This window comes from Heliconius melpomene, chromosome 19 (assembly GCF_056956725.1).
Source record: "Heliconius melpomene rosina isolate 202511_hmr_F chromosome 19, ASM5695672v1, whole genome shotgun sequence".
In the NCBI taxonomy this organism is placed as follows: domain Eukaryota; kingdom Metazoa; phylum Arthropoda; class Insecta; order Lepidoptera; family Nymphalidae; genus Heliconius; species Heliconius melpomene.
This window is the reverse complement of record NC_140407.1, coordinates 6,509,969-6,535,115: the sequence shown is the minus strand read 5'-3', so window position 1 is coordinate 6,535,115 and position 25,147 is coordinate 6,509,969. Positions and strand designations below refer to the sequence as shown.

The 25,147-nt window shown below is 36.2% G+C and overlaps 1 protein-coding gene across 1 annotated transcript in view; it reads left to right on the top strand.

Moving 5' to 3' along the window:
* The window catches only part of LOC146528521 (uncharacterized), a 131,262-nt gene that overhangs the window by 81,364 nt on the left and 24,751 nt on the right, over positions 1–25,147 (top strand). Inside the window, exon 3 of the mRNA XM_085203287.1 lies at positions 5,935–5,994. Coding sequence (XP_085059413.1) covers positions 5,935–5,994 — 60 coding nt within the window. The remainder of the gene's footprint in view (positions 1–5,934; positions 5,995–25,147) is intronic.

Genomic DNA, 25,147 nt, shown 5'->3' with positions numbered 1-25,147 from the left:
AATACTAATTCATTTTCCCGAGTGGGGATCGAACCTACAACCATCGCATTTACAGTCCCAGCTTAATCATAGCTGAATAATAATAGTTACGTACGTTTCATTAGCAGACCTGGCCTCAACCTTATCAATTATGATTCAGCTTACAATCAAAATTATTGATAACTAATCAAAATCACATATTCAAATGTTATTATTAAATCAATCAAATATTGAGGAAAATTATATACGGAAGGTAATTTTCTACTAAATTAATCAAATTATATCAGTAAAGGAGATTTCTATAACCATATCTTAGTACCTTATCGAAATATAATAAAAAACTGTTAAATATTTTTGTTTGTTGATTTACATGTCTGTAATTTGCTTAAATGAATTGTTATTGCACATCGGAGTGTTACAACATAATAAAAATGTCGTTAACACAATAAGGTTACGTCGCCGCTCGCACACTTTACATTCTGAATATTTCTAATCAATTAGTTCGTATGTCAGGTGCCAGGTGATACCGAAGTGGCTTCGCCGGCGTTTTTCTTACCGACTCCCGCTGGTTACCTTCGTGGCGTTTGCACTTCAACAGGCCCTATTAAGAATACCATTTAGATTTCAACCAATCACCGGGTTTTCCTTATAATGCTCTCAAATTAGAATACCTGAGATACAGGTCTAAATGCCTCCGCGATCTGCATACCTCGCACTGCAGTGTCAGATGGTCGTTGACTCTGTCTTTCATATTGTACGAGTATATAATAATTTCTAGAAATAAACATTTTTTTCTCAAGTTTCCACGACGGGATGTCGTTACTATTATGATATCTACTAATAGCTCATTTAATATAAGTGAGCTTTTTCCGCAGTTTGTCGGTCATATCACAATGACAATGTATCGAAAAATTGAACTTGTTCTGGTTACGTAGACCATCGATTTTCGTATATAGGGCGAATGTTACGTACTCCTGTGAAGGTCTGCGTGACCCCGGCGGGGTGGGGCGGGTCAGGACGAACTCGGAGGCACAGGGGATGCGGGGGTGCGGGGGAGGTAAGGGGGGGACGCAATTAACCACCCGCGGTCAATCACCCCGCGCCTCTCGGAGACAACAACGTAGTTTTTCCCGTGTCAAGTGTACACAACATGCTCCTTCCATTCGCACCTGATCTAATAGACTGCTAACTGTGTCATAGTGTATTCTATTTTAGTCAATGAATATTATGTTAATTTTGTCTTAAAGTATATAGATCTCGATATATATTTTTTTGATCCCGTAATAAAAAAACAACTCAATTAAAAAAACTAACAATATTAAAAAGAACTAAATCCATGAATGTCATTCATTGTCCAGCGCCTTAATTAGACTAGAATTAACGCCTAAAATAAATTAGATATTTGCAAAGTTACTTTTTTATTACAAAAAGCACCAGACAAAATAAAAAATGCATTTTTTGTTGCAGTTTTAAACTGTGTTATATTATAGTAGTAAGTGGCGGGATGCACCGAGCATGGTGATACTCGCATTAGCATGCATATAATACTATTGTTGTAGCGCCATTTGTTATTTACCATAGAGTTAGAGAATATTGTAAATTTATTGCTTTTTTCAAAATGAAATACTTATACTTAATTAGAATATATGCATTACATATACAAAAAACCTAAAAACGGTTTTTCTATAATAATTTAAAATTATACTCAGGTCTACTTGCATGGTGTAATGTTATTTTTGTTATTTCGACGCCTCTAAAACAGAATTGGCGTTTAGTTTCGCCACTCGCCACGTAATGTCTTCAAAATTGGGCGATGGAAGGAAAACAGTATAATGCACAGTAAACCCGTGTCTAGCAGGAAAAATAGTAAAGTTGAAAAATAAATAACAATGAGTTACTAATTCTGCAGTTAATACGTGCAACAAAATTAGAATTAATAAAAATACGCCTTTTCACGTTTTAGCAGCTGCTTTGGACACAGCTCGTCTAGACGTTCGCTGGAATAAATGATACATGAGAAGCTTGATGCTCCTGCATAATATCCACGCGGTGACACAAAATACACAAAATACATTCGTCAAAGGCATTTTGACATTTTCGGCTTAACAATAAAATTAAGGATGAATTTCATGTAAAAAAACTCGATAAAGTATTATCTGCACGCCTCGATGTAAATGGATAAAAATACACGTTGAGAGTCTCTCGTTTTCTGGGAACTGATTCCGTATTTATTATTAATTTATTTAGGTATTTGTAGGACTTGCAAACCTTTTCATCTCCATCTGAATTTATATTCGCATAAAATTACAATTTCTTTAAACATACGCTCGCTTGACCTTAAACACTTGTAACACATACCTGTAGGTATAATATAAAAGTATCCATTTTAAATATTAATTGCATGTGTCTATCGTTTACTTAGCGCCTGTGAATGCCACCTCGATGCTGACAGGTGTGCTTATACTCCATAAAGGATATATCATTTTCATTATTATATACCGCACATAGGGTAGGCAGAGGGAATCTAGGAATCTAGTGAAAAGAGATTCCCTTTTTGTTAAGACACTTCCGTTCCCCACTTTCTGTCGACTTTTGGAGGAGCATGTTGAGTGGCGGAACTTAACGCCGCATTTTCTTAAAAGAAACTATTTAATTAAATTTCGGTAAAAGCATAATGGAAAGTAACTAGTGATAAGTGAGCATTTCGTATAAAATATGTACAGATATCAGCCGTGTTAGGTGAAGCGCGTCTTATTTGCATTCAGCCAGCGTTGCAGCAGCATGCCACATATATGTGTGTGTATGTATGTGCACACTGCACATTGCACATTGCACATTGGTGTATATATCCTATTCGTGTGAATAACGAGCGCTGGATAATCCCGTATTAGCATGTGATCGACGGAATGTATTATATCGGTGTGAGAATGCGTGCGGTAGTTTCTAAAGCATTTCTTTATACCTCGTGACCAGCTAAATGCTCTCTTATCACATATCAATGATAATGGTTAATTCTTATTTGTAATTAAACACTATTAGATCCTTGTTAAATATTTCGATATTTTTTTTCATGTAAGGTAAGCTTTATGTATGCTTTACTATAGAATATATGTTACAAATTAAACGAGCCCAATATACAGTAGTGTAAAATTAAAGTAAATCGCAAAAAAATATAATAACATATAATTTGTTAACTGGCTCGTGTTCCAGTAATTGAACGTTCAGCTCGTTTGCAAGGAAAGGAGCCAATCGTGCGCGCCGCACAGCCTCCCCTAGCAGCGTGGTCGTAATCACTTTAAATTAGCTACAAACATACATACATACTTATATATATTAGCTTCAGTTTTAAAGTTTCTCCCCTTCAAATCGCATTTGGGTCAGGAATTACCTTTCGCGGGTTAAGCGATACTGATGGAGCGGCGGCGGCGGGCGGTCCCCCGAGGACGCGTGGACGGAGGCAGTATTTCACACAGCGCGATTTACGGGACCGTCCGCTAGAGCCATCCTAGAGTCCTTTACTTTAAATAGAGCCGTTACGATACCGTTTATTTCCCTATCTTTTAATACGATTCTATCTTTCGACGCGACTCCGTTTCTTTTCGAACAGCGATTACTTATTCCTTTGATGTTGGAGGCAGCAATTCTATTAGATATCGGCGGAACGCCGGACCCCTGTTTCTTTAGTTTACTTAAAAGAAATGTTTGATGGGAGAAAGAATTTACTTTGTTATCTTTGGATTTCTTCTGTTTAAATCGTCTACAGCTTTAAATGCTTGCGTTTAATATAAAAAAATAGAAGATCATATTATGCCCATAATTTTGCCACTTGCTACTAGTAAGGGGATAAGTTAATTTAAAACGTTTATTTAACATAGAAATAAATATGGTCTCTCATGGCGCGAAGCAAATTGAAAGTCAGGTTATGGTTTTTCCTTTTTACTTATACTTATCGTTATGTGTTTTGTGAAAATGCTGAACTAAAATTTTATATTTCAATGTATAATAAATATTAAATATTATAATGTACGTACAATACACGATAAGGATATTGCTAATTCCGTATGTTCCCTCATAAATAATATTTATATTAAAACATTGCAATGCAAGAAATCCATATAAAAACTTTAATTAGTGTTATGTAAATACGTTTCGCTGTTAAACGCTACTTCTAAGAAAAATGACGATTTATCCTTAAATAAATGAATAAGTAGCGCGATGGGAAATCAAAATTATATTGGAATTTACATAATTATATAAAGGTCTTACTACAGTCACTTAAGGTACCTACTCGGGTTGCGTAATTAATGAGTAAGTGCTTCTGTAGAGGTTGTGTTCTGCGAACAATATTGTTTTTTTTCTAGCTTCATGCTGTATCCCACACACTGCAGGATAAGCAGAGAGAACCTGAGAACGTAATGCTAAGACACTCCGTTCTCCACTCTCCCCAAATTCTGGAACTCAACACCGCGCTTTGCGTCGTCACCAGAGCGAAAAAATGAAAATATAATATATTTATTCAGTATTTACATACATAGGTTACGTTATATCTTTTTACACTAATGCAAAAGAATTAAATTGAAAGTAGCAAGTCCATATACTGACAGAAGTAGAGTAGAATTGATTCGAAGTTTTAAAAACTGTAAATTTATAAGATTGTTCACAACTTATTTCAAAATGGAGTTTTTAAATATTTTTTTCTATTGTAAAGAGCAACACATTTGAATATTAATTAAAACTAATTACTTCTACAGTTAAGTTGTGATGTTATTATTCAAATAATCAAACTATAACATTAAAATATCGTTAATAAAGCAGGTTTAGGTGTACCTCTATCAAGTGAACCCTCATTAGACTGTTTTACATTCAAATTAAGTTATTATTTTATTATGTAAATCTTACCTATGTCAGATTATATTTTCATCAATAATGGGATCCCATGTGTTCGCTTATTAATAAAAAATAATAATACGTTAATTAAAATAAAATCGATTATGTTTTTTGCTTTAAAAAAATTCAATGCCACAACTCTATAATAGTCGATTTAAGTATTACATTTGATTTTTAAATATGTTTAAATTTAATGCAGGTTTAAAATGTTTTATGAAATCTTTATAAAAAATATAATACCATAATATATTAATTTAGTTCTGTCTAAGCAAATTTCATGAATCCTTCAGAGGTGCTAACTATAAAAGATGAAAAAAGGGAATCATCGAAATCAGTTCACAAAGTTCTGAGGTACCTAATAAACATTAAAAAATCCGTAGAATTGAGAACCTTCTTCTTTTATAGAAATCGGTTAAAAAATAAATTTTGACTGATTAGAATATATAGCATAAGTATACGGGTCGCCTAGGCTCTATAGAGAGCCTTGGATTCATATTTATATTGTATTTGATATCAATATTAATATAATTGTTATTGCTAAAACAACCTAAAACTACAAGAGCAGAAAAAAAAACATAAACTTTATATAAAGCGTGACGACGATTAGATGTCTGTAATGTAAGTAAACAAAGCTTTGCTAGAGATAAACACCTAACAACGTATCTAAGGCCGCCGAGAGCTCGCAAAAAATAATCAACATGAACAGCGCGATGTCCCTACATCGCGTTCTATTTTAATGAATTTGCATCAATCAGCCTCCAACGGCCGTTTACTTTGTTCATTATATTTTGCTATTTATATTTCATATACACGCGCACTTACACAGTACAGATGTAAGACGACTTTTTACGTGTCTTTACCTACTATTTTAAAATATTTTACTAATTTTCAAACGTTAACTCATATAAATAGGTATAAAATGTGATACATCAATATAATATCTACATTAAAATTTCAATATAAAAGTGCCGTAAGTAGCGTGGTGGTGTCCGGCGTGGTGGCCGGGCCGTGGTAGCCGTACTGTCATTGACAATGATGTGCCTCTAATATGTTGTAATGTTGTTACAGTGTCGGGGCGCGGTGACGTCAGCGGGTTTTTCAACACACAGATGGTGCTCGACCTTAACGGTAAGTACTTATAACTCATAATACTTCACTTCTCATTAGAATATAACGACGCCCGCGCCGTGGTACCGCGTACGCAAATTATCTTATTATTTTTTTGTGCGTGCCGACTGCCACCGTCGAGCTCACCTCGCTTCCCGTCCAACGTCCACCTTCATTCATTGGTGTGACTTCTACGTTGTGACGATGCTGCGTCAAATTTAATTAGCGAGTGACAACTGGGTCTAACGCCGACAGCCGTCCTCGGCACAATTGAAAGTAGTTTATGATTCAAATTGTACGTTTAACTCAAAAGGAACGCTTCGAAATCTAATCAAATTATTTAGCACCGTTACGGCGGCGGCAAAAAACCTTCCTCTGCCGTAGAGACGCGGCCGGGACGGACGGACGGAGCACGATTCCGCTCGATTAATTACGACCAGCGACGGAGTCGAGTGCTGCGCGCAGACAAAACGACCACATCATTAAATTAATATAAATTCACAGCTGATCTTTTTGTTAGTTCGCAGCGACACTGAGACGTTACTAATTTTCATCTAGCCGTGCTTTTTGCTTGCGTTAATTACGGGATGAATGGAAGATCGGGAAAAGGAGGGCGCTGGGGGGGGGGGGCAGTCGAGAGGGTCATGAGAGGTGTCGGGAGGTGTGCGGCGTGAGGGGAAGGGGCGCGGGAGCTCGCCGCACTTTTTGTCATGCGCGTGCTTCACGGAATTCATGGTCATTGTGAGGGCCCACGCCTCTCCACGCTGCCTCATGCCACGCTGCGACCGTATTCAAATCGCTGCCCCGAAAAACCTCGGCGCGGATGTTCATCGGTCACACGCCGCGAGACGCACAGCCTCAAGTGCTAAGCGGATCCGTAGTATTTGAAATTGGTTTCTTGTATCATTCTGGTGTACAATTTATGGTAATTATTTTTTATTATCAACTAATCTACCTTACATTAAAGTAATTTCAAATATGTGTATTTTAAACGATCCAGTGTTGCTGAATTAAAAGAAACATTTAAAGATTTACCAGCAAAAAGTGCTCCCACGGTGGAGCCCGGCGCGGCGCGGCGGGACGAGTCCTCCCAAATCTCACAGACCAAATATAGAATACACGACTTACCGCTCAAAAACATCATAACACTGAAGTACCCGATCGTTAAATACTTTGTCGCATCCAAAAGTATATTTAAACATTTCGAATTTAAATGTCATCACCGGATTTCTCACTAGTGAGTGTTCGTAGTGATTTAATTCTGTATCTCATTTCGATTTTTTTGTAAATTTATTACAAGTTATAAGCATAACGCGAACAACGTACTTCAATCATATTAGGTATAGCTTAAATTTATTAAGATTCAATTCATTTAAAATAATAGTCAACAAGAATTTCTCCATTTAACTGTAGATATTGCTTGCTCTCAGCTATTTTATATTTGGTAAAATTGCTTTGAACGCAGTCATTTCAAAAAATCCCAAATTATTTTTTTGGTGTAACAAATTGTCACTTAAATTTTATTAGCTTATTACGCAATTAATACAAATTCAAAACAAGGCGAGTGGAAAAAGCAGGAAAGTAGTTTTAGTTCCGCACGGCTGGGCGATGTCACGGCAGCGTGCAGCGAGCCGGCGACCACCGCGCGCGCCCGCTGACTCAGCACTCGCCACTTCGGGACCCGCATGTCAATGATCTTGATACCCTCCTCATATACACTGTAATGACAAAATCTAAATAACATTCCAAAATTTAAAGCCTATATACACATAAAATCATTATTTGCTCAAAATATATTTAATATTTTTTATTTAAATTAAAAGGCAAGAACAAGTTTATATTAAAAGGAAACTGTGATTTTGTTATTTAATATTATTTCTTAAACGTCAGTTATAAGCTATGGTCGTGGAGTCATGTATTACTAATATCTTATTAGCAATATTAACGTCACAAATTTTCTCCAACAACCGGTAGCGTAAACAGTTTTTGTGCAGATTTCTGCAGAACCTATAACGGTAGGCCATACGTGTATGCAAAGTGCCAAGAAATGAAAGGCACTAGAACGGGAGCGCTAGAAAGCGGACGCATTTGCATGCGTCGCCGCTACCTGCGCACGCGCATCTGCCAGTTTTTTCTAGCTCACCTTCGCTGGGCGCCGAACAATCAGCACGGCTTGCATATTTCTTCCATATCCATTAGTTTTTGTTGCCTCGTACACGTGAATACGTATTTTTTTGAAGATTTATTGCGAGTCGGCGTGGAGGCGTCGGGTCGCGATATTAATGTGCGCATTGTGCTTGCGATGGTTCTAGTCGCTTTTGTGCCGTCCCTAGGCCTCGGGCCGGGGTGTGTTATTATCAAGGCGCTGGCCTCCTGCAATTAACGCTGATATGTAATTTCTCTTATTAACCTTTCAAAGGGAGTCCATCGAGTAAACAACATGACTTCTTGCTATTTATTTATTTTTTATTTTGTATTTCCATACACATGTACCAAGCAACCATGTGGTTGTTTCCGTTTAGTCCCATTTTAAAGGTTCCGTGTCAGCCTTATCTTGATGATACACTCTACATATACTCGTATACAACAATCTATTATGGTAATCAGCGGCGAAATAAAGTTATAATGAGCGTCTCGAGCGGCGGTCGCTGTTTGCTAACAAAAAATACATAGAGCATATTTTAATTAGTTAAATATAACATCTTAAATAAAATAACACACCTCGGTATGCAGCCTTCACTAATTAGTTCACTTTTAGTGCAAAATAATAAAGTAGCTACAGGTTGCCCAATTACAAGCATTGTTATTTAAAATTTCAGTGAATAATTTAAATGATAAGAATAATTCTTACGCCTCAAATTCATATTAAACATGTGGGCATAAGAAATATCTTTCTATTCTAGAAATTCGTATTTTTTTTCTTAGAATTTATTATAAATGCGGGCTCAGAAGCTGCAACCTTCTATATGTACCTAACGTGTGGTCACCACGTCGTTGCGATAGTCACCGATGTCTAGCACAGAATAGGGTATTTTATCGCATAAGGGAGATAATATAACCATTTGCATACGTTAAACGCACAATTTTTTGCCGATGTTTTTTGTTATCGTTTCGGAATCCGAAAATCAATCATGAGACCCTTTAGAAGTGCTCGCCGATACATTGTCCCGTCGCCTTTGTCGATGCTTCCTTAACAGATTGGTCAGTAATTTATTCACAGGTAAAATTTTGTGGCATTTTTTATAACTTTTGCAAATTTTTTTCTCATTCTCATTCTTCACGTTTGAATTTATTTGAAGCTGGAAGGAAATAAATAATATTTTTTTATATCTCATAAATTCTTTCGAAGAAATGTGTCAAATATTGCAATCTAAAATAGAAAAATCTCTGCATGTTAGTTATACAAATAAACAATAAATGTGAAGCAAGTAGGAGTTGCGCGGGCAGGATGGTCGCACGCGGGCAACCAATACAATGCAGGTGATGAGAACTTTATCACATTACTTACCGTTTATGTAAAAACATAACCACACTGAGAGACCCCATATTTATAAAACATACGCTAATATAATTACGCTTCCTGAGAAAAGTTAATTGACAGCGATTCTAGAGTTTTACATTATTTGCATAATGAATAGTTCAGTGCGTACGCAAATGGGCAGAACAGTTGGAGAAAATAACAGCACGCACTTTCCTCGTCGTTGTATACAAGTATACATATACTAATATACTAGTATATTATATGAAAAGGTTATATACATATCTCCTTCCTAAATGTATTTTCAATAACTCTGGCAATGGAATGAAAAAAAATGGTATAGAGGCAACATTAGCGTGAGCGATTTACATTGGTCTGTTATTGCAAATAATAATTGTAGGTCATATTCTACCGGAAACAAAAACTAAATCTTAATGATATCATTTTCTTGCGGTCGTTCTTCTGAGTCACGAAATGTACCACGAGTTGATTTTAATATATTAAATTATATAACTGGAAGATATCATGATTCTATCTCAAAATCGATATAATTTTGGTCGCTCTTTGTTGCGGTTTTTGGTGAAAATATTAAATAATAAAATATTTTCTATAGGTACCTTAATAGTAACGTTTAAAATTATTGAAAAAACTAAGCTAAAAAACTAAAAGTAAATAGTTTTTATATCTAAAATAGGTGTCACTAAATTATTTCTGCTTATTTATAAAATTTGCGCTCTCACTGTACTGAGTTATTATATATTTGAAACGTTTTTAAGTGAAGTAAAATATTTTATTCGACTGTTACAAAAGCCTTTTTCGTTTGGATTTTTTTTGTAGAACCACGACATAAATGTAAATCGATATTTTAAAAGTGATCTTCAAATCCAGAATAGAATTATAATATTTTTTTAAGAATTCAATACCTTAAGTATTTACCTAAATTTATAAAATGTAACAATTTTATATATGTTTTGTTTTTCATAAACTACACATAGTATTTTTTGTTTTTCAATTGATGTAATAAAAAATATAATGCCATAGTAGTTGTTGTCACAATAAATTTGTTATGGCATTTTATGATGTTCAAATCACACTCGGAGAAAAGTTAGTTCGTAAAATAATCATAATCTGAATGAACCTTCCCCAGATCTAATTTATCTTCTTTTTGTTGTACTTTTCAAAATAGGTGAAAAGCAGAGATCTAAGTCATCAATAAGGTTTTTTTCTTCTATCTATACATTTATCGATATGTAAAAATAAAAAAAAAACGGTCAAGTGCCAGATGGACTCGCCCACCGTGGGTACCAATTTCAGGATTGTAGTATTGTATTCGTACTGCAAGTTCTCACTTCTTGCCAAATTTCGTAACTTTACATCCACGTAAAAGTACCTACCCTAAGAAGGACAACGAAGTTATCCTAGAAGGGTTCCGTTTTATTCCTTTGAGGAACTCTAAAAACATATAATGAATTGTAATACAAGGGAAACAAAAAAATTATAAAAATACCGCAGTTATAGATATTTTCTTGAACGTAATAAACGTTATCAATCGATTCTATAATTAAAGAGCTTGACCTTTTTATCCATATAAGATAATTGTGTCGGACACGAGAGTCCCGTTAGTCGGTCCCCTATTGACATTTCAGTTTTTGTGTGAGGGCGAATAGTGCTGTAACACTTGGGGAGGGTTTCAGTAGCGCGGCGCCCGGGCCTGCGCACGCGCACCTCGTCATCGTATGGACTTGCGTGAGTGTTTGATTTATTATCTTATTTTGCCTATAGGCTATTAGGCTTAATATAAAAAGAACTGCTTTAATTTTTTTCACTTGGTTTTAATTAATTAATTAATAATTGAAATTTAATTTATTTAGAAATGTAAATTTTATGCAAAAAAACTGAAGTTGTCTTATAGTTATTTTCATGAGAAATATATGTTCATCTATGTTTAAGACATTATAAATAGTTTTTATTTATTTTATAAATATAGGATATTTATAGTTAGTGCATTAGAACAGACAGACATTCTTTAAATGTTACTCGAATCTACAACTATCGTGTGTAGTCAGACAATGCTCCACTGCGCTACCATGGCGTCTATCCAATTTATTGTAAAACTATAATCCCTGTTATATAATAGAGGCGACGCGATGGTCTCGTAGCACACGTTTCGATTCATCAAATTCATCTAAGCGTTGGTTCACTCAGGGCACCCTCAACAAGTGAAATTTTATTATGGTCTTCGTAGTAACAAAAATTTGCTCTTTTTATTATTGTTTTTTAGGATACGCTAACAAATCGACCGTCACCCGAATATTTAACGGATATAATGCTTACTTAACGGAGCCATTAGATTATATTTTTAAAGTATATTTCAACAAAGGATGTTTTAAAAGTAATTACCAGTTTTGTATAGAAGAAAGCGATCCTGACAAAAAAATATTCGAATTGAGACGTGAAACGAATGACGCGTGACTTTCTAATTTATTGCTCTACCGCTCTTAACTTTTTAAAACAACAAAAGTAAAACAGTGAAAAAGATAAAATTGCACAACCCCGGCCGGAACCAACGGTCCTCGCTCTCCGCGGACAATGGAAGAAAGCACATTTGAATATCTATTTTCTCCTCAGTTTACTTTTATTACATAGCAGTCGTTCAATTGTTTATGAATAACTGTTGTACGAATACGTACTAGATCGTAAATTGTATTGTATCTATATTGAGAAAAATGTGTTTTAAGCTTTTGAATACTGCGATCATGGGTGTATCTATAGATATTTTCTAGTTGCCTAGACTTTAGTCTTGGACTTATATGTTTGTGTGGACGCTTTTTTTATTTTTCGGGGCTAATTTTACTAGACTTTTACTAGACTATTCTGGGGTGGGCACGAACCACCCGACCTCATCTATTCCTACGGCCCTGAAAGCGACCCTTTCAAGTTTGAAAATTTAACAATTTAACATGCATTAGGTTTTACCGCGCCACACTCGTCCACGCAGGTATGTACATACTTATATATAAATATATATATGTGTCGACAAGAGCAGCATAAAGGGTACTTAAGTGACAACGAGCGGGATCGCTAAGGGTCGCAAATACTTCGCGAGGCTATTTACTTCCCTAACGGAGTCCGAGAGTCCGAGAGTGGGGAGGGAGTAGTTCATCAGGGTAACATATGCACGCTCGGGGTGACCTTTGCGAGTCCCGTTGGGCACCTGCGACGAACGTTGGGGTCCCGCTACACGCTCGCATTCATTAAATAACAGCGCCGCATGCAACGCGACCCGACGTCGCGGTCGATGCGATGCGGCCTTTAACGGAACGATTACATACTAGTAACTGCCTCTTATCTAATTGTGGCTGTGTTTACACTGAACTAAATTAGTATTATTAAACTATCTTCAATTTGCTAATATTATTACTTTTTACTCTAAAGTAATAAATATACATCGAGTTCAGTCGTGGTGTAAGGGCACAAGAGTGTAACGCGAATGGTTATTGGTTCGATTCCCACTCGGGGAAATTAAATATTTAATAATTTCATTTCTTCACTCTGATGTCGAGGCAAAGCCCAGCATTGAATTCCGCCACTCAACATGCAATGCCCTCAGAGTTCGGCGGACAGAGTGTTAATGTGAGGTTCCCTCTGCATACCCCTTTGTTGTGTGCGGGATACACGATGAAGCTGATCACGCGAGCCCGTAGAGGCCATAGATACGCGGTGGTATTATTTAAACCGTTTATTATAATGAGCGGTCGTCAATGCGTCGATAATAATATTGCATAACGTAATTCACTTATTGAATATGTATTATTCGATCAAGTCGGCCAATTCCGTCGAGTTTCACAATATCGGCGCGCCGTAATGAGCTATGTGGAATAATTCGGAACATTACAATGTGATGCAAGCGTGCATCTCATAAGGCAATATTACAGGGCGCGGGCGGCGCGGTCGTTAGCGAGATTGGGTGCCGCCGGTAATGCTCTATTAGAATACGTGCGCCACTTGCATCCTCAAATCCCACGCCTGCTCTCTACGTGCCCACTCCGTTGCTACCTGCTACCTACTACCTACTACCTTACTTGTTATATTTAAATAATACCTATATTTTTATTCGACCGTTTCCTTAGGTTTGCTTGAGGTAACTTTCCGAATCTGAAAGAACCGATCAACATGCTTATGCGCATTAATTAGCGAATCAAAATATTATCCAAAGATATTATTTATTTATTTTTATACCTAACTAACCACCCTCGTAACCTACACTCACTCGTACTACTCAATTGCATAATTATATTAATGAATTCACCGTAAATAACTTGGAATAACGGAATAGACTTCAATGTATGTTGGGTGAGTGACATTTGTTGATATTTGCCTGCGCGTGCGCATCACCTGCCTGCCTCGCGCCGCCCCGCACCTGCGGGCGCGGGGTCAAGGTCGCCCAAACGCTGGGATTCAACCGGTACTCGCGAATATTGTGATGTTATCTCTACACACGTGGCCTCTGACTCTACCAAGAGAATCTAGTGATGAGGCACTCCGTTGACACTATTGCAATGAACAATTAATTCAACATTCAAGCTTCAAAATTCAACAAGTTCAACACTTTAAAGCTTTTCACTTATTTAAGCTTATCACGTACCTGCCGGTACTATTAAAAAAGATTACAAATCTGAAATTGTAACTGATTTAGTTAAGGATAGATAAGAATGATATTATAAAAGGTTCATCAAAAAAAATTAACGGTACTGACTAAATAGATTTACTTTTTTCTCATAAAAAAACAGAGAGAGTACTATAAATTCGTATGAACGCGATAACAAACGCATGTTAGAGACGAGTGGGAGACGTGCGTGCTCAGAACAATTTGCAACTTCCCAACTCGTTAATGACCCTCGTTGTGCACTCGCGCTCGCACTCGCACTCGCTCCCTCGCGGTGTAAATTGAGTGAAAACTGCTGTTTAAAACAATGCACTAAATTGCAAATTGCACTGACGACTTTTGAAGTAATGCGGTTTACTTTTACAACTAATTTGTGAATAAAGTAAGTTTCGACAAATTGTAGCAATCGTATTGAAATGTATTATTTTTAATATTTCGTATTTGGTTTCAATTAGTCGTCTGCTATGTAAATTACTGTCAAATCAATTTTCATCTTCTTGTATCTTTATCACCACGCGGTGTGGAGTGAATCTGAAATTAAGTCGCTCTACTTTTCATGTATTTTAGTGATATTCTTCTTTAAATAAAACGTTATCCTGAATCGAAATTGAACCTACAGTCTAGGCGGGTGCATTCAGAAACTTCCGGTGTTAATTATTATAAAATAATTAACGTCTCAACTGTCATATAATACCAGAGTTAGTGTATTGTTTATAACGTAAGAACACTATATTTGTTTAACGAACAAAAGATAAATTAAAGTAGCCGAACGTAAAATTAAATAAATTACATTTATTATGATAGTTTTGGTTGTGTCAAATTTCTCGGTCTCGTCACCGGCGCGGTCTACAGTGTGCGGCGCACGGTAATTAAACTTATGTATGTATGTATGTATGCTATACGTATAAAATGAATATTTTAATTTGTAATACAATTAAGTTTCCTAATTTATAAGCGCATATATATAATTATAAATTTAAATAAACTTAAATCATTAGACGCCTCTTATAAATCACATTCCTAAAACATTTTTTGCTCTTGAATAATAATTGAGCTAAATAAAAAGTAAACTGAGCTTCACATATGTTGTGTTTTTTCTTAAATTCGCACGCGATGTTACAATTTCTGATTATGAATATGGTAAATATATTTAATTTAAACTATATTTGCATTTAAGTTGCATAAAAACTACTAAAGTATAGACAGACATATATAATAACCTAAGTGTTGAAAATTAGCACATTTTTTATCCAGAAATATGAAATATCATTGAATGTACTTATGTTATTAATTAAAAATTACAGAGGTACTTCCAGATAAAGAATAATTTGCCATTAGTATAAAAGCATAGTGTAGAGTGTAGTGTGCGCAAACACTTGCCACGGTAGGGTACCGTGCTCATACATACATACAAGTATGTAAACGATCGCTTAGACGGTCCAGTTATTTCCATATCCAGAACTCGGGTGTTTTGAATACGTCGACTGTGAAAATGAACGCGCTTCTCTCGTGCATGCAATCATATGCATGCTTGAAGTGAAGAAATGAAAATATAAATAAATAAAAATTAATTCCTCTGGGTGGGAATCGAATCCACAATCGTCGCGTTGCAGCCACACGCTTGTGATCCTGCGTGACGACAACCTCAGCTAATTTAAGCTACAACATATATTACAATATACCCTAGACCTCTCCTTGCTGCTGGTACCCTCGTTACGTAAGTATTATTTACCAGCTGTCCTCTAACTGTAGCAGATCGTCCTTTCACATCACCGCCGAGCACTTACCACCCAGTACAGCGAGACGCTCTTGATATTTCGTTATTACTTTATAGTAGTGATTAATAAAATTTACGACGCAAATTTGAATAGATAATTGTTGCCGGGTCTCATATGATTCACTGCCATCATTTACATACATTTAATTTTAAATATTGTACGTGTCTAATATTCTACTTGTTCTAGCATGATGCCTCAATTAAGTTTAAAGCGTACGACGCGAAACAGATGTACCCAGATAATGCTTTTTATAATATTCATATATAAAGTCGATTCGTATCGCATAATCGTATTGTCGGCGGTTGATAAATGAACTCCTCTGTTGATGAAGCCAGTCGTGGCGTAGTGGCGCGACTGGTTGTGAGTTCGATCCCCGCTCGTGGAAATTTCTTAAAAAAATTCTTAAATATTTATTTGAGTTCTGCCACTGAACACACAATGCCCTCCAAAATTGGGTAGAAAATGGGGAACGGAGTGTCTTAACACTAGGTTCCCTCTGCCTTACCCTGCTGTATGCGGGATACAGCGTGTAGGTGATTATTAACTCCACCGTTGATATACAGTAATAGCTCCCCGCCGACGAATAACAAGGCCTTGTAAATTGCTAGCAACCTTGCGATAAAAAGTAAACGGATCGCACTAAAAAAATTTAAAAGCTGTTCATAGTAAGTAAGTGCCTGATGTATCTGCCTCCCTCTGGAGAGGACCGAGGAGGGACGACGTTTTAAGATCTTCCGAATTGGTTTTCAATTCGCGTCCCTTCCGCACCTCACTTTAACCTTCTATGGTTTTTTCTTTGCTTGAAAATTACATTATGTTTCACCCGCCGACTAACAAATGGAGTATTTACATAATATTCGTATATCTTCAATAGACGATACTTAAGTCTTATAAGTAGGTGTAAATATTTTGCAAAAAGCACCCTTAAACAAAATTAACTTAGAATTTTGAGTTTCTTGTTAGATTTAATATTATATTTTTTTTTCTCGTTATAATAGTTTTAGTGAATTTTATATTTTTTATTTATTTGTTTTAATTTATTCCTCTATCGACTACCGTGGGCTTGTCTTATTCACAATTTATTATTTTAATTAATGGTCATCTGTCACTTGTAAATCCTCGTTTTTTTGGTACTTTCGCCTAAATTGGAATAGAAGTATTCATCAATTACAGTAACAGCTGGGTTTGTTACTCCTATAGGGTCTTGTCATTTACATTCGTTTATCCAGAAACGTTTAGTTCGGCTTCGACGAAAGCTATTAAATTTATTTTTTTATGTGTCAGTGCTAACAAATAAAAAAATATAATTCCCCCGAGTGGGAATAGAATTCACAACCGTCACGTTTACAGTTTTCCACTTTTGTGCTACTGCACAACGAGCAACAGCCCAGAAAAAAATATTTTTAATATATAGATTTTTGTCAAATTTTTTACTCGTGTGAAGGCTTCAATCTCAAGCATATCTAATTATAATTAGTAGACGTGAAACGTATGTATGTAAGTATGTGAGTGTAGAACACCAACTGATAATTACAATGAGTAATTGCCCAAATATTATAATGAGCTCGCCGTTTTCAATTAACTCTGGCGCTGTAATGAGAGCGCCGCGTTTGAATATACTTAATGCTTTTGTTTATGTTGTATCTCGTAGTCCCGCTTATCACGCTTCTATCACGCTTACGTATATTTTGGTAAAGCGGACAAACGGACATTTGTTACAATTTTTTTTCAACTGAAGTTAAATGCGGGATATAGCGTGAACACTATATCCCGCATTTAACAGGGTAGGCAGAGGGACCCTACGGAACTTAATCCCGCGCTGTGCCTCGACACCATTTAAGAAGTCAGTTAAGAAAGTTAAATATTTAATTTCCCCGAGTAAGAATGGAACCGACAACCTGTCGCATTTACAGTCACGCGCTCCCTGCGCCATCACTGGCCTCGAATTGGGTTAATTTTTCTTACTAGAAATTTACTTCTATGTGATATTAGTACTATAAAAAAATCTAATTGGTTGATAGTTCTTCAATTTAATATGATTATCAAATTTAAATATACAGGATGGAAGCGTTTGCCGAATGCCTTTAGAATTCAGTGTAAAATAAGAGAGCGGAGTGTCTCAATACAAGGGTGCCTCTGCCTCCCCTGCTACTTACGGAATACAGCATAAAAGTTAAAAAGATATGATACATTAGTAGCGTTAGGTAGTAAAATGTAAAGCTCGGTGACAAAGTTGCTTTATTACATTCTGCAGCGGAGCTTGACGTGTGAAGAACAGATCTTACTGTTAGGAAGTGCGTGCAGCCTACTTATTTGTAATCACGTTATCGTGTTTTTTTTTAACTAGAACCCATAGAATATATTTGTGAATCGACAAAGTGTAACAAAACTCAAGTTCTAATAATAATTTTGTTTGCTTAAATTATTTTCGCTTGTTTTCTTTTTAATTTGCCTAAAAAATCAATTAAACATATTTTTAAGTACTTTTTGATGTGGTTAAAAATATAAATATAGAAAACCAATACCAAACGTTCTAGCCACAGAACCAATGTTACCTAGATTATTAAAATTAGTATTATGGAATACTAAAATCTTTCGATGAATGATTCTTTAAAATTTTCTTCTATACTGATGTATATTAAAAGGTTTTTGTGAATGGGTGAAACGTATTATTAGAGTACTAATAGAACAAAAACACTCTTGCAATATGGATTAAAACGTATTATTAGAGCACTAATAAAACAAAAACACTCTTGCAATTTTAAGACATAGTGTAAAATATCGCTCGTATCTCTTAAAGTTACCCACATTGATTGCAATTGAAATTGTCAAAATCCAATTAAATTTGCTTGTAATCTTTTATATGTCCAATTCTTATTTGAAACCTTAAGGAAGAGCTGGTTACATTTCTTTACAAAACCATACAGACTCCCAGTAGACTAATCGGGCGTGTAATGTGATGCACGATAGCCACCGCTCCTGCTCGATGCGGAACCGATATCTGTTTACTTCTAATTCTCTTTGAATTACCAATAGGAACATACATTTATATACAATTTACAAAAAACTAAAATTTATATATTAACAAAGTTATTTTTTTTAACACAGACAGACATTTATACTATTAATAAACTAAACCTAATAAGAATATAAATCTAAACGAACATATGAATATAAACAAGTGGACATATATCTATAATAAACATAGTATATGTTATTCACTCATCGCCATTCAGCGTGCGTCGGCGGACCGTTAGAGTGCGCGGGCGCAAGCGGCTGATTGGTGCAAACCTGCGACGCTGTTCTATACTTGTTATAAGCTCATTTGCTGTTATTACCTACTTATTATATCTATCTAATATTTGGTTACTACTGTAATACATTTTTAAAAAGGTATAACCCATTCTTATACAGATATTTTTTTATCAAACACGTAGGAATGTACGTGTAAATGTCTGTAATCTAATAATTACACCATACACTGTATAACACACCATTAGGTAATATGCATATAGATTTTTATCATATGCGGCATAGAGCTTTGAGTTTTTCTAAGAAATAGTTTTTTGCAACTAGGGTAAGAAAATTAGCATTATTAATTTAATAACTTTATTGTAGTCTAAAATTTTTTAACTAAATATACTCCAAAATACATAATACATAGTTATTTCGTAAAACGTATATTCATTCTTTTTTTGCTTATGAAAAAGCTATATCTTATTGGATTTCAGATACATGTACCTATAAGTATATGAGGTTTTCTGCTACATTTGCCGTGTTGGTCGGTCGAACGGTGGCTGCACCATCGCTGGTCTCCGAGATAGTGGACGGCGGAGATAGAAGTCCTCCTCTTCGCATTCCGGGGCGAACGTTTATTCCGCTTATCTGAATTTTAAATTGGGGTCTTTGTGGCCCCTCTGCCTCCCCCCGGCCCCCCGCGCCGGATTCCTAGCGGTCCCGTCAATCCAACCGTAAAAACCCAATCAACTACCTATTTTTATGCCACATGCCAGCATTTGACACACGATTTCACTTTCAACTCGCAAGTACACAACAATTTTGTATGACAACATTTTGATCGGTGTCGTTTGAGGAGGAATCCTTTAAATGAACTTGAAAATTGCATTGCAACTTTTAAAACGGTGTAGCATTGTTTATTTATATTCTTTGTATAAATAATACATAATACTATATAAAAACTACAAAAAAAAACAGATTCACTTGTAAAACGTACCAGCAGCTACCCTGGTAACTCATTCAATTAACCGATATTACAAATCATATAATAAATTACGAGAAAATTGCATTGAAACCGAACGTTCAGAGCGGAGTGAGTGGCCGTCGTAGTCGACCAGTCAATTATCCTTAAGAGGAAAATCAAGTGGGATTGAGGTTCAAACAGGCCGCCGCGTGACGACGCGCGACGGCAACGCGGTCATTTGAAACACCGTGGCGGTGCTAGTGTCGCGGTGGCCGGCGCCGCGGCCGCTATTTGTACGTCATGAGATTTAATATTCCGTGGGAACGTAGGAAGCTGGAAGCAATCACCTCCCGACTACCGACTACTACTGTAGTAGAGACGTGAGGCACCGTCGACACACTCGTATGTACCCACGTAGACGAGAACGTGCTAATATCGATAAAGTTGTATCAATTTTCATAATTCAACTACAATTTAATATAATAAAACTGTTTAATTACAATAACTTAGAGCCAAGAATGAATTATGAAAATTCGTTTTAAAATATAATTATATTATAATAAAATAATAATTCTTGTATCCTATTTTTTCTTTATATATATGTAAGTACTCTATCTTAATAGTGACTTTTTATAGAACATATTATAATTTTTATGAAAAGCTAAAGTAAATTTTAAATTAATAATACTACATAAACCATTATTATTGTTAATATAATATTAAAAATAATAACCATGCATTAATTTGCAATCATAGCCCACCTAGGTAATGCAGCCAGGCTGCAAAGACAACAAATTAATTTGATTACAATGTTAATATATAAGTATAAATATTGAATAATTAATAAAAAAAATATAGCGTCCATACTAGTGCGTGAGGCCGGCCGGCCGCGGGCGGTCTGTACTGCGCCTAATTAATGCATCACGGAATCCGCGATGCAATCATAAAGTCATTTAAATATCTCTACTCTCATACTAGGCTCGACCTTCCAAGCGTGTATGCCGTGATTTGAACCAATTACCCAACTTTCAACCATAGGTGTAAAAACAAATGTCGGTTAATTTTTAGTGATGAGAAGCAAAGGTCCCACGGCGGAGAGTCACACACTGTCAGTACGGTGGAGCGGATCGCTACCGAATAATATTATGTTCACATAATGACGTGCGTGTGCTTCGTGTTGTTAACGCGTCTTTGTAAACATATAGTGGGCCCTCGGGAACACGTAGATGAGCGCTACCGTTTGTTTTTTTTTTTAGTTTTAAGGCTTTTTATGAATATTTTATTATGGTATTCAAATATTTTTGTGATAGTTTCTCTTTTATCTTTACTTTTTCGTCGTAAGATGGTAGAAATTTCATTAAAAACAGTATTATTTACAGTATACTTTTCTTTTACTTACAATTTAAGCTAGATACAGGAGGTAAGTTAGTCCGTCAGTCTGGAAGGCCAGGCTGGTCAGCCAGGTGAGGCAGGAGGTGGCGACGGCCCCCCGTAGCGCGCTCTCTCACGCACTCTATATCTCATCCTCTGATGAAAATTATTCGCCGCTGCCTTTTGTCTCCCATCGCCGACTTCGTGCATCCTCGTCACTTCATTAGTTAGCTACCTACTATGTTCTCATTTGTTTTAATTTCTAAGAGTTTAATACTAATGATCATTTATTTATTTTTCTAGTTGGTATGCGTTGATATTCCATGATATATTTTTCTTATACGATTTGACAAATACTGTGTCAACCTATTCGACGTATGTTATGCACGCTGTATTCCGTGTCCGTCCAAGGTAGGCAGAGGATTCACCGAATCCTGGAGGCATTGCGTGTTAACTAGCAAAACTCAACGCCACGCTTTGCCACGTTACCAGATGAAAATATTAAAAATTTCATTTTCTTAAATGAAAATCGAACCCATAATCTATTTTATTAACACTCTCACACTTGTACCCTACGCCATAACTGGCCTCAACTATTATAATAGTAATGAACTTACTAACGAAGCCTTAATATAAGTATTACAGCTTGTGTAACCCTCAACTCATTATCTCGAAATCTTATTTGTATATATTCATAAATGTGTAATAACAGCATTATGGCCTGTGGCCAGCCGTCGCCTGATCGTCAGCCATCAGCTTCGTCGCTAATTAAAGGTAGTGACTGGATAAACAAACAAACAAACAAACAAACACCCGCGGTGCTACCACCGCTGCCGGGTCATTGTGCATAACTTATTCTGTTTCATTTGAATGTATGCGGTCCTTTCTAATTGGAATGTAGGCTTAGCTGACGCTATACACATCTATAGATGTCTTATTTGATCTATTACCGGTTTTATTTCTAATAAGTTCCTCATTAAGTATGATTCTTCGTTCATAGAGTATTGTAATTAATTTGAAACTTACAAAAACAAGTCATTATCTATTTGATTCTACTAGAAAACAATTGTAACTTACGTATTCTTTGTAAATCTTTGTAAAGCTTTACGTTGTATCACGCACACAGCAGGGTAGGCAGAGGGAACCTAGTGATAGGACACTCTGTTCTCCCATATTATTTTTAATGTCTATGTACAACATTTCCATAATTAATGTTTCGTTGCGTCCCGTGGTTTTTTTTGTACTAACAAATAATATTTCCTAATTACCCTACTAGACAAAAACTTGACATTGAAATATTTTACATTAATATAAATAATTAAAACGTAATGAGCTATTTTCGTGCAGACTTGCAAATCAGATCGGAATCAAAGGAACGCGAACTATGCATACGTATAAAATATAACGAAGTACACGTCTATAGCAATAATACTAATATCTATAATCTACTTCACGCTGGTGAGAAACGAGGAATGTTTGTATTTTTTGTGGTTATAGTATGCAGAGTGCTATCAACGATGCCGAAGATAATAAATGAACTGACGGCACCTCTTTGTCTAAACGCGAACAGAGACCGAGCGCCCACTCCCGCACATCTCGTGGTCGCTTACCAATATATATAGATATCAATAGAACAACTAATTACTTGTAGATTTTAACTTTAAGTTTAAGATTTTAACTATATAATCATTTCAGATATACCTAAACGAAAAGAGTAAACCACGTTAGTCGTAATTAATATAACTAAAAAGTAATAAAAATTTCATCTAATGAGTAAATATTATGCAACTTACACATGGAGATTTAAATAACAACAATTTACAAACGAATATTCAATTCAATTGTGTGTATTGTTTGAAAACTACCTATTAACGTCAGCGAATGTCAAAAATAATTTCGAAGTAGATTTATCTTTTAAACATGTAATAAGCTGTTTCATATTAAGTAGGCGTTAATTTAATTAAAGTAATGCAAAACGAGAGAGTACCGTTACCGAGTGTATGAGATTAACTTGACGCAGGCTTGTCGAGACAGCGGCGGAGAGGTCTATTCAAACAGTTTTTGTTTATACAAATATAGTAGGTACTGGCGTATGTAACTCGCGCCTACTTTAAGTATAACAATGTAAATATTCACAATATAAATGAGTAACTGTATTTTTATAATAAAAATACATAGTATTAAGATTTTTATTATTTATTTATTTGATTTTTTTTTTTTACTTATGTAAATTGGTATTTTCATTAACTCGCTCTAATATATATAGCAAATATAAGGCGCGGCGTTGAGTTCCACTACTCAACTCGCAATGCAAGAATTAGGCGAAAAAGGGGAACGGAGTGGGGAAGAGGGGAACTTAACTCTGGGTCCCCAGGTTTCTTCTCCCTACACTGCAATATGCAAGACACAGCGCGACACGGCTTAAATATAAAACTTGAATATATAAAAAATACATAAATATTAGTAGCGGTTGACCGGCGCCCTGCGCCTGCGCAGTGTGCGGCTATTTTACACTCATAATATCGCTGTCAACGATAGATCTGTATCAAACTCGCGCATACAATTTGCACCGATGATAAACGGTGCAATAATTGCATGCGAGATGTAACGCTCTAATGCATTTGCATTGCATCGCATCTGTAGAGTCACTGTCGGTATAAATTAGCCACTAGCGTTAGGATAATTACTCGTCACCGATTATCATTTTAGGAATTCACAAAGTAAACAGATCCATAGGAATAAGAGAGGAAATGCAAATGATTGTTCAGGCAGCGCGCCGAGGTCCGTCGCCGGCGGGCGGTTGATTGACGCGGCAACCGCGCGGGCGGCGACCACAAAGCGGATAATATCTTCATAAATCGATATTTCCACCGCTAATAAAGCGATATTAATTATCTAGTATTCAAATCTCGGATGCTGGGCATTCGTGAGCGCTCGTGACCGGCCGGCACCGCTCCCCGCGCGTGCGCCCGTCCATTAATATCGGCGGTCGTCGCCCGCGCACCGCGCACAGGGCAGCGCGCACGGCACTGCGTTTCGTGCGATTAACGATCATGATTCGATTACGCGCTCCTCTCTTTTCGCCTCTGCACGCCGGCAGTGACTGCCATAGACCTGTAGAGGCCCAAAGCTTCTATTTTAATTTATTTCAGGAAATGGCTAATATAACAATCTGCCAACCAAGTCTTACCCATCCTACGCGCTTTTAATTTGCTAGACCATGTGTTCAACAAATTGAAGAAGTTGTAGAGTTCTCAACATCACGTCAAACTTGAGTTATAATATTAAAGAAGTTGTAGTATCGTCACGTATTGCAGCGTGACAAGTGAAGTATACAAATGAGCACTAATGGCAGGGTAAAGTGTGGCTCTTGCCCGCTGGTGAACGCTGACGACACCTCTGCGGTAGAACCACTCGACCTGACATTTTTTTCGTTATAGATTTCATTTTTGATGCGTCTATGCAGTAATCGATTCGTTTATGGCGTGTAAAAGAAACTATTGTACTAGTGAAATATAAAATTACTTGTCATATAGCTGATAACATCGCCACTCGCCGCACTGACTGTTTATTTGATAGGTAGGTATTGTGCGGTCGCACAGCGCTTAGATACGTATTCAGATTTCTTTGTTTGCATCTAATAAATAGATCCTCGATATAGCTTATCTAACAGTTACATC